At 41.7% G+C, this 11,410-nt stretch overlaps 1 protein-coding gene across 1 annotated transcript in view; it reads left to right on the top strand.

The window, feature by feature from the left end:
* Nucleotides 1-335: 335 nt before the first annotated feature.
* Nucleotides 336-11,410, top strand: part of LOC128686196 (von Willebrand factor A domain-containing protein 7) — a 37,773-nt gene continuing 26,698 nt past the window's right edge. The window contains exons 1-4 of the mRNA XM_053773017.2: nucleotides 336-706; nucleotides 1,221-1,462; nucleotides 1,691-1,979; nucleotides 2,831-2,933. Of these exons, the coding sequence (XP_053628992.1) occupies nucleotides 584-706; nucleotides 1,221-1,462; nucleotides 1,691-1,979; nucleotides 2,831-2,933 (757 nt within the window). The 5' untranslated portion in view covers nucleotides 336-583. The remainder of the gene's footprint in view (nucleotides 707-1,220; nucleotides 1,463-1,690; nucleotides 1,980-2,830; nucleotides 2,934-11,410) is intronic.

The following is an 11,410-nucleotide window of genomic DNA, read 5'->3' as shown; positions in this document are numbered from 1 at the left end:
AAAGGACGACAACCTGGTAACCTGGTAGCCTACATGGCAACAGTGTGGCGCAATGGTGCCAGTGATAGCTGCACAACTTGGCACTTGTAGACTGCTGGGAGTTTACAGGTGCAACAAATAAGATATATCATCAACCTTTTTACCTTTTATCACTCAACCCGCTCTCTCCCTCCCTCCCCCCTTCACCTGCTGTTTCCCCCTCCCTCGCCTTTCCCTCCCCTCCACCTTGATCCCCTCCCCCCTCCACCTGCATTCTTTATCCTCTCCCTCCCTTCCCTCTCTCTGCGTCTGCTGATTCTTATGCTAACACCAAACGTATAAAAAGTGATTCTCACACGTATACTGCACTTCATCCATCTCATCTCTCGGCGCAAGTCGAACCTTCTCACTCTCTCTTCATCATCCTGAGGGAGCTCTCTTCCCAGAACAACACCGGCGGCTCTAGTCTTACAGCGCAAAAGGGACGAATTGAGACTTATTATAACTGTATTTAGATTCAGCGGTAGTCTCGAGACACAGGTTACCCGTATAGCCAGTTTTGGTTGACAGAATCTGTGGTAGGGTGCAACACCACAGCTGCAATATGGCCCAGCAGGGCCTTGTTCTGGTGCTTGTGGTAGCCTTCCTGGGGACAACTACAGCCTTCCTGGCCACTCCGCTGAATGCTTCCGACCCCGACGTCGCCTACATCCTCTGCCCGGATCAGGTCAGTCTCAAGCACCGGTCACAACACTCACTAAATGAGTCTAACTGAATTCATGTAATTTTACTCTCTAAGCTTGAAGAGTAAAATTATCTAAACCTTCCCAGACCATGAATATGGTTTTCCCAGACCATGAATATGGTTTTCCCAGACCATGAATATGGTTTTCCCAGACCATGAATATGGTTTTCCCAGACCATGAATATGGTTTTCCCAGACCATGAATATGGTTTTCCCAGACCATGAATATGGTTTTCCCCAGACCGTGAATATGTTTTCCCCAGACCATGAATATGGTTTTTCCCAGACCATGAATATGGTTTTCCCAGACCGTAAATATAACCTCCAAGACTTTAAGCTTGACAAGTATGACCCCTTTCCTCCCAAGATCATGCGTAGCAAAGACGGAGGTTCGACCTCAGACGAGACTGGAGAGTATAGTGATCCGTTGTACAGACTGGTCCCTGTCCCCAGACCATAGATCTAACCTATGTGACCTGTCTCTCTTCCTACCCAGACCGTAGGCGAGACCCGGGACCACAAGTGGATCACCCGGGAGGCAATCCGTCGCAACCTTCGTCAGTTCTTCTTGGACAACCCTCCACCATCGAAGCCAGACTTCAATGTCCCGTCGACGGCCACACTGACGCAGCTCTACTCTGCTTACTATGGCGCCTCAGCCTCTCCTGCCCGCTTCATTAAGGCTGTCAACTCCATCGCTGCCTCCAACGTCAATGCGGACTCCGCCACTCAGCTCAGGTGCCTGCCCTGATTGGTAACGTGGATTTTCATGTTAACATATTGACTGATTGTGCATAGATTCAAGTCATAAACACCAGGCGATGTCCTCTGCGTCTTATTTCTGCCCAGGTCATTTTTTATTTTTAAACTGGTTGCTTGTGTCTGTGTGATTTCTGTAATCATTACGTATTGTCTCCCATTGCTTTTTTAGCTCCTAATATTAGAACGAATCACTGTTTCCTGCAGACACGACCCAAACATCCAAGGTGACGCGGAGGAGCTATCAGAGCTGCAGAAGACGCTGTCGAACAGATACCCACAGATCTTGACCTCCATCATGGTGGACGAGGCTTACACCGCTTCACGCTCCCTCCTCGGCCTCTCCCTTCACTCCATTCAGAAGTTCTACTCACATTCCACCTGGATCGAACTAGGTAATACCGACATATTATCTGATCTTGGACTCCCCGGGTACGCGTTCGACGACGTAGCCGACCCATCAGAGGACGTGTGCACCCCGTGCGCCACTCCTCAGGTAAGTCCTCAGAACTGCTAGTTCCGAGAGGGAGGAAGGTGTTCTAGGATAGAAGAACAGCGGTGAATATAATTGAGTTAGTTTCAGGGGCCATTGCTTCCGCAGTGGGCTCTGATATCATTTATATAATACTCATATAGGATAAAACAATTACAATACTATGACTGGAATACACAAATAACCCGCACGAAGGAGACAAACTCCAGACAACCGAAACGTCGTCGTAAGTTCGTCTCCTACAAGCGGGGTATTTGTATATAATATTTTAAATAAATATTGCCTTCAAAGTGTTGCATTATCCACTATAACAACAACACAGTAAATAAGCACTGTGCCAGTTTCATCTCGTACTGTGTTCTAAGAATAATAACGTAATAAATACTACTTTAATTATGTACTGATCAATACGTAAATAAAAAGTATACATCAACACATAACACGCGCACACGTGTGTGCGTGCGTGCACGCTCACCTGTGAGTGGACGCAGAGGTCCAGTGAGTGTATGTGCGTGTTGCCTGTAGTTCAGTGATAATTATGTTCAGAAAATGCGTCCAACTCGTACGGCTGACTGGGCAGCCTATCACTTTCATAATGTCGTAGTCCACTCAATCATCTTGCTATATAATTCAGTCGTAGAGTGTCTGGCTCACAACCGAAAGGATCAAAGTTAAATTTCTGGTTGAAAAAAAAAATGACCAAGTCTTACACCTGCTGCTCATGTTCACTTTACAACTTTGCAGTAAATAGATACCTAGGAGTGAGTCGACTTTTGTGTGGCTCACATCCTAGGATAATAAGTCATATTGATGTGTTTGGCTCTGTTAGGTTAAATTTTGTTCTGTGTTTGCAGGAATGTACAGGCAACGTGGTGGCCGGGGCAGGTCTGAGCAGTGGGTATTACCAGTACGACGACCCCACTGCTGACTCTTACCTCATACCCAAACCCACAACAGGTACGTCAACAAACATTATAAAGAAAGATTAAGCGAACTGGAACTTAAAGAACTGAGGAGATATGATCAGGTTATATAAAATATTGAAGTAGAGAAGGCGGACAAACTCAAGACTTTTTACCATGAGGGAGTGAGATAGGTAAAAGTGGTTACCCAGTTGGCTCAGACATCAAGAAACACTTACAATTTTAGAGTTGTAAATAAATGAAACGGACAAGAGAGACATTGAAACCTGAACTAACACATAGGAAGACTTATGGGACGACTTAAAACAGGAAGCTGGAAGTGTTACAGCCATCATTAAAACAAAAAAACGTAGGAATTTTTAAAGACGGGACTACTCACATTGTCAAGGACAATGTGAGTAGTCACGAACGCGCTTGGAATTTCACTACTCTTTCACAGTGGTTGTTTTGCATATTTTCAAATCACCTGTTTACTGTGATCTTATTGTTATATATATATATATATATATATATATATATATATATATATATATATATATATATATATATATATATATATATATATATATATATATATATTTTTTATTTTATTATCACACTGGTCGATTCCCACCAAGGCAGGGTGGCCCGAAAAAGAAAAACTTTCACCATCATTCACTCCATCACTGTCTTGCCAGAAGGGTGCTTTACACTGCAGTTTTTAAACTGCAACATTAACACCCCTCCTTCAGAGTACAGGCACTGTACTTCCCATCTCCAGGAGTCAAGTCCGGCCTGCCGGTTTCCCTGAATCCCTTCATAAATGTTACTTTGCTCACACTCCAACAGCACGTCAAGTATTAAAAACCATTTGTCTCCATTCACTCCTATCAAACACGCTCACGCATGCCTGCTGGAAGTCCAAGCCCCTCGCACACAAAACCTCCTTTACCCCCTCCCTCCAACCTTTCCTAGGCCGACCCCTACCCCGCCTTCCTTCCACTACAGACTGATACACTCTTGAAGTCATTCTGTTTCGCTCCATTCTCTCTACATGTCCGAACCACCTCAACAACCCTTCCTCAGCCCTCTGGACAACAGTTTTGGTAATCCCGCACCTCCTCCTAACTTCCAAACTACGAATTCTCTGCATTATATTCACACCACACATTGCCCTCAGACATGACATCTCCACTGCCTCCAGCCTTCTCCTCGCTGCAACATTCATCACCCACGCTTCACACCCATATAAGAGCGTTGGTAAAACTATACTCTCATACATTCCCCTCTTTGCCTCCAAGGACAAAGATCTTTGTCTCTATAGACTCCTAAGTGCACCACTCACTCTTTTTCCCTCATCAATTCTATGATTCACCTCATCTTTCATAGACCCATCTGCTGACACGTCCACTCCCAAATATCTGAATACGTTCACCTCCTCCATACTCTCTCCCTCCAATCTGATATCCAATCTTTCATCACCTAATCTTTTTGTTATCCTCATAACCTTACTCTTTCCTGTATTCACCTTTAATTTTCTTCTTTTGCACACCCTACCAAATTCATCCACCAATCTCTGCAACTTCTCTTCAGAATCTCCCAAGAGCACAGTGTCATCAGCAAAGAGCAGCTGTGACAACTCCCACTTTGTGTGTGATTCTTTATCTTTTAACTCCACGCCTCTTGCCAAGACCCTCGCATTTACTTCTCTATAAATATATTAAACAACCACGGTGACATCACACATCCTTGTCTAAGACCTACTTTTACTGGGAAAAAATTTCCCTCTTTCCTACATACTCTAACTTGAGCCTCACTATCCTCGTAAAAACTCTTCACTGCTTTCAGTAACCTACCTCCTACACCATACACTTGCAACATCTACCACATTGCCCCCCTATCCACCCTGTCATACGCCTTTTCCAAATCCATAAATGCCACAAAGACCTCTTTAGCCTTATCTAAATACTGTTCACTTATATGTTTCACTGTAAACACCTGGTCCACACACCCCCTACCTTTCCTAAAGCCTCCTTGTTCATCTGCTATCCTATTCTCCGTCTTACTCTTAATTCTTTCAATTATAACTCTACCATACACTTTACCAGGTATACTCAACAGACTTATCCCCCTATAATTTTTGCACTCTCTTTTATCCCCTTTGCCTTTATACAAAGGAACTATGCATGCTCTCTGCCAATCCCTAGGTACCTTACCCTCTTCCATACATTTATTAAATAATTGCACCAACCACTCCAAAACTATATCCCCACCTGCTTTTAACATTTCTATCTTTATCCCATCAATCCCGGCTGCCTTACCCCCTTTCATTTTACCTACTGCCTCACGAACTTCCCCCACACTCACAACTGGCTCTTCCTCACTCCTACAAGATGTTATTCCTCCTTGCCCTATACACGAAATCACAGCTTCCCTATCTTCATCAACATTTAACAATTCCTCAAAATATTCCCTCCATCTTCCCAATACCTCTAACTCTCCATTTAATAACTCTCCTCTCCTATTTTTAAATGACAAATCCATTTGTTCTCTAGGCTTTCTTAACTTGTTAATCTCACTCCAAAACTTTTTCTTATTTTCAACAAAATTTGTTGATAACATCTCACCCACTCTCTCATTTGCTCTCTTTTTACATTGCTTCACCACTCTCTTAACCTCTCTCTTTTTCTCCATATACTCTTCCCTCCTTGCATCACTTCTACTTTGTAAAAACTTCTCATATGCTAACTTTTTCTCCCTTACTACTTTCTTTACATCATCATTCCACCAATCGCTCCTCTTCCCTCCTGCACCCACTTTCCTGTAACCACAAACTTCTGCTGAACACTCTAACACTACATTTTTAAACCTACCCCATACCTCTTCGACCCCATTGCCTATGCTCTCATTAGCCCATCTATCCTCCAATAGCTGTTTATATCTTACCCTAACTGCCTCCTCTTTTAGTTTATAAACCTTCACCTCTCTCTTCCCTGATGCTTCTATTCTCCTTGTATCCCATCTACCTTTTACTCTCAGTGTAGCTACAACTAGAAAGTGATCTGATATATCTGTGGCCCCTCTATAAACATGTACATCCTGAAGTCTACTCAACAGTCTTTTATCTACCAATACATAATCCAACAAACTACTGTCATTTCGCCCTACATCATATCTTGTATACTTATTTATCCTCTTTTTCTTAAAATATGTATTACCTATAACTAAACCCCTTTCTATACAAAGTTCAATCAAAGGGCTCCCATTATCATTTACACCTGGGACCCCAAACTTACCTACCACACCCTCTCTAAAAGTTTCTCCTACTTTAGCATTCAGGTCCCCTACCACAATTACTCTCTCACTTGGTTCAAAGGCTTCTATACATTCACTTAACATCTCCCAAAATCTCTCTCTCTCCTCTGCATTCCTCTCTTCTCCAGGTGCATACACGCTTATTATGACCCACTTCTCGCATCCAACCTTTACTTTAATCCACATAATTCTTGAATTTACACATTCATATTCTCTTTTCTCCTTCCATAACTGATCATTTAACATTACTGCTACCCCTTCCTTTGCTCTAACTCTCTCAGATACTCCAGATTTAATCCCATTTATTTCCCCCCACTGAAACACTCCTACCCCCTTCAGCTTTGTTTCGCTTAGGGCCAGGACATCCAACTTCTTTTCATTCATAACATCAGCAATCATCTGTTTCTTGTCATCCGCACTACATCCACGCACATTTAAGCATCCTAGTTTTATAAAGTTTTTCTTCTCTTTTTTAGTAAATGTCTACAGGAGAAGGGGTTACTAGCCCATTGCTCCCGGCATTTTAGTCGCCTCATACGACACGCATGGCTTACGGAGGAAAGATTCTTTTCCACTTCCCCATGGACAATAGAAGAAATAAAGAAGAACAAGAGCTATTTAGAAAAAGGAGAAAAACCTAGATGTATGTATATATATATGCATGTGCGTGTCTGTGAAGTGTGACCAAAGTGTAAGTAGGAGTAGCAAGATATCCCTGTTATCTAGCGTGTTTATGAGACAGAAAAAGAAACCAGCAATCCTACCATCATGCAAAACAGTTACAGGTTTTTGTTTCACAGTCATCTGGCAGGACGGTAGTACTTCCCTGGGTGGTTGCTGTCTACCAACCTACTACCTATATATATATATATTTTTTTTTTTTCAACGAGTCGGCCGCCTCCCACCGAGGCAGGGTGACCCAAAAAAGAAAGAAAATCCCCAAAAAAGAAAATACTTTCATCATCATTCAACACTTTCACCGCACTCACACATCACTGCTTTTGCAGAGGTGCTCAGAATACAACAGTTTAGAAGCATTTACATGTACGCATAAAGATACACAACATATCCATCCAAACTGCCAATATCCCAAACCCCTCCTTTAAAGTGCAGGCATTGTACTTCCCATTTCCAGGACTCAAGTCCGACTATATGAAAATAACCGGTTTCCCTGAATCCCTTCACTAAATATTACCCTGCTCACACTCCAACAGATCGTCAGGTCCCAAGTATAATTCGTCTCCATTCACTCCTATCTAACACGCTCATGCACGCTTGCTGGAAGTCCAAGCCCCTCCCCCACAAAACCTTTACCCCCTCTTTCCAACCCTTTCGAGGACGACCCCTACCCCTCCTTCCTTCCCCTATAGATTTATATGCTTTCCATGTCATTCTACTTTGATCCATTCTCTCTAAATGACCAAACCACCTCAACAACCCCTCTTCTGCCCTCTGACTAATACTTTTATTAACTCCACACCTTCTCCTAATTTCCACATTCCGACTTTTCTGCATAATATTTACACCACACATTGCCCTTAGACAGGACATCTCCACTGCCTCCAACCGTCTCCTCGCTGCTGCATTTACCACCCAAGCTTCACATCCATATAAGAGTGTTGGTACTACTATACTTTCATACATTCCCTTCTTTGCCTCCATAGATAACGTTTTTTGACTCCACATATACCTCAGCGCACCACTCACCTTTTTTCCCTCATCAATTCTATGATTAACCTCATCCTTCATAAATCCATCCGCCGACACGTCAACTCCCAAGTATCTGAAAACATTCACTTCTTCCATACTCCTCCTCCCCAATTTGATATCCAATTTTTCTTTAAATCATTTGATACCCTCATCACCTTACTCTTTTCTATGTTCACTTTCAACTTTCTACCTTTACACACATTCTCAAACTCATCCACTAACCTTTGCAATTTTTCTTTAGAATCTCCCATAAGCACAGTATCATCAGCAAAAAGTAACTGTGTCAATTCCCATTTTGAATTTGATTCCCCATAATTTAATCACACCCCTCTCCCGAACACCCTAGCATTTACTTCTTTTACAACCCCATCTATAAATACATTAAACAACCATGGTGACATTACACATCCCTGTCTAAGACCTACTTTTACCGGGAAGTAATCTCCCTCTCTTCTACACACCCTAACCTGAGCCTCACTATCCTCATAAAAGCTCTTTACAGCATTTAGTAACTTACCACCTATTCCATATACTTGCAACATCTGCCGCATTGCTCCTCTATCCACTCTATCATATGCCTTTTCTAAATCCATAAATGCAATAAAAACTTCCCTACCTTTATCTAAATACTGTTCACATATATGCTTCAATGTAAACACTTGATCTACACATCCCCTACCCACTCTGAAGCCTCCCTGCTCATCCGCAATCCTACATTCTGTCTTACCTCTAATTCTTTCAATTATAACCCTACTGTATACTTTTCCTGGTATACTCAGTAAACTTATTCCTCTATAATTTTTACAATCTCTTTTGTCCCCTTTCCCTTTATATAAAGAGACTATACATGCTATCCGCCAATCCCTAGGTACCTTCCCCTCTTTCATACATTTATTAAACAAAAGTACCAACCACTCCAACACTATATCCCCCCCTGCTTTTAACATTTCTGTCATGATCCCATCAGTTTCAGCTGCTTTACCCCCTTTCATTCTACGTATTGCCTCACGTACCTCCACCACACTTACATTCTGCTCTTCACTCCTAAAAGATGGTTACCTCCCTGGCCAGTGCATGAAATTACCGCCTCCCTTTCTTCCTCAACATTTAAAAGTTCCTCAAAATATTCTCGGAATCTACCTAATACCTCCCTCTCCCCATCTACTAACTCCCCTACTCTGTTTTTAACTGACAAATCCATACTTTCCCTAGGCTTTCTTAACTTGTTTAACTCACTCCAAATTTTTTTCTTATTTTCATTAAAATTTCTTGACAGTGCCTCTCCCACTCTATCAACTGCTCTCCTTTTGCACTCTCTCACCACTCTCTTCACCTTTCTTTTACTCTCCATATACTCTGCTCTTCTTATAACACTTCTGCTTTGTAAAAACCTTTCATAAGCTACCTTTTTCTCTTTTATCACACCCTTTACTTCATCATTCCACCAATCACTCCTCTTTCCTCCTGCCCCCACCTTCCTATAACCACAAACTTCTGCCCCACATTCTAATACTGCATTTTTAAAACTATTCCAACCCTCTTCAACCCCCCCACTACTCATCTTTGCACTAGCCCACCTTTCTGCCAATATATATATATATATATATATATATATATATATATATATATATATATATATATATATATATATATATATATATATATATATGACGGGATCATGACGGAAATGCTAAAAGTAGGGGGGGGGGGGATATAGTGTTGGAGTGTTTGGTATTTTTGTTTAATAAATGTATGAAAGAGGGGAAGGTACCGAGGGATTGGCAGAGCGCGTGTATAGTCCCTTTATATAAAGGGAAGGGAGACAAAAGAGATTGTAAAAATTATAGAGGAATAAGTTTACTGAGTATACCAGGAAAAGTGTACGGTAGGGTTATTACTGAAAAAATTAGAGGTAAGACATTATGTAGGATTGCGGATGAGCAAGGAGGTTTTAGAGTGGGTAGGGGATGTGTAGATCAAGTGTTTACATTGAAGCATATATGTGAACAGTATTTAGATAAAGGTAGGAAAGTTTTAATTACACTCATGGTTTTAGAAAAGGCATATGATAGAGTGGATAGGGGAGCAATGTGGCAGATGTTGCAAGTATATGGAATAGGTGGTAAGTTATTAAATGCTGTAAAGAGTTTTTATGAGGATAGTGAGGCTCAGGTTAGGGTGTGTAGAAGAGAGGGAGACTACTTCCCGGTAAAACTAGGTCTTAGACAGGGATGTGTAATGTCACCATGGTTGTTTAATATATTTATAGATGGGGTTGTAAAAAAAGTAAATGCTAGGGTATTCGGGAGAGGAGTGGGATTAAATTATGGGGAATCAAATACAAAATGGGAATTGACACAGTTACTTTTTGCTGATGATACTGTGCTTGTGGGAGATTCTAAAGAAAAATTGCAAAAGTTAGTGGACGAGTTTGGGAGTGTGTGTATACTTAGAAAGTTGAAAGTGAACATAGAAAAGAGTAAGGTGATGAGGGTATCAAATGATTTAGATAAAGAAAAATTGGATATCAAATTGGGGAGGAGGAGTATGGAAGAAGTGAATGTTTTCAGATATTTGGGAGTTGACGTGTCAGCGGATGGATTTGTGAAGGATGAGGTTAATCATAGAACTGATGAAGGAAAAAAGGCGAGTGGTGCGTTGAGGTATATGTGGAGACGTTATCTATGGAGACAAAGAAGGGAATGTATGAAAGTATAGTAGTACCAACACTCTTATATGGGCGTGAAGCTTGGGTTGTAAATGCTGCAGCGAGGAGGCGGTTGGAGGCAGTGGAGATGTCCTGTCTAAGGGCAATGTGTGGTGTAAATATTATGCAGAAAATTTGGAGTGTGGAAATTAGGAGAAGGTGTGGAGTTAATAAAAGTATTAGTCAGAGGGCTGAAGAGGGGTTGTTGAGGTGGTTTGGTCATTTAGAGAGAATGGATCAAAGTAGAATGACATGGAGAGCGTATAAATCTGTAGGGGAATGAAGGCGGGGTAGGGGTCGTCCTCGAAAAGGATGGAGGGAGGGGGTAAAGGAGGCTTTGAGGGTGAGGGGCTTGGACTTCCAGCAAGCGTGCGTGAGCGTGTTAAATAGGAGTGAATGGAGACGAATGGTATTTGAGACCTGACGATCTGTTGGAGTGTGAGCAGGGTAATATTTAGTGAAGGGATTCAGGGAAACTGGTTATTTTTATATAGCCGGACTTGAGTTCTGGAAATGGGAAGTACAACGCCTGCACTTTAAAGGAGGGGTTTGGGATATTGGCAGTTTGGAGGGATATGTTGTGTATCTTTATACGTATATACTTCTAAACTGTTGTATTCTGATCACCTCTGCAAAAACAGTGATTATGTGTGAGTGAGGTGAAAGTGTTGAATGATAATGAAAGTATTTTGTTTTTGGGTCACCCTGCCTCGGTGGGAGACGGTCGACTTGCTAAATATATATATATATATATATATATATATATATATATATATATATATATATATGTGTGTGTGTGT

The sequence above is a fragment of the Cherax quadricarinatus genome, chromosome 9 (genome assembly GCF_038502225.1).
Source record: "Cherax quadricarinatus isolate ZL_2023a chromosome 9, ASM3850222v1, whole genome shotgun sequence".
In the NCBI taxonomy this organism is placed as follows: domain Eukaryota; kingdom Metazoa; phylum Arthropoda; class Malacostraca; order Decapoda; family Parastacidae; genus Cherax; species Cherax quadricarinatus.
Note: the sequence above shows the minus strand (reverse complement) of the source record. Positions and strands in the feature narration are given on the sequence as shown.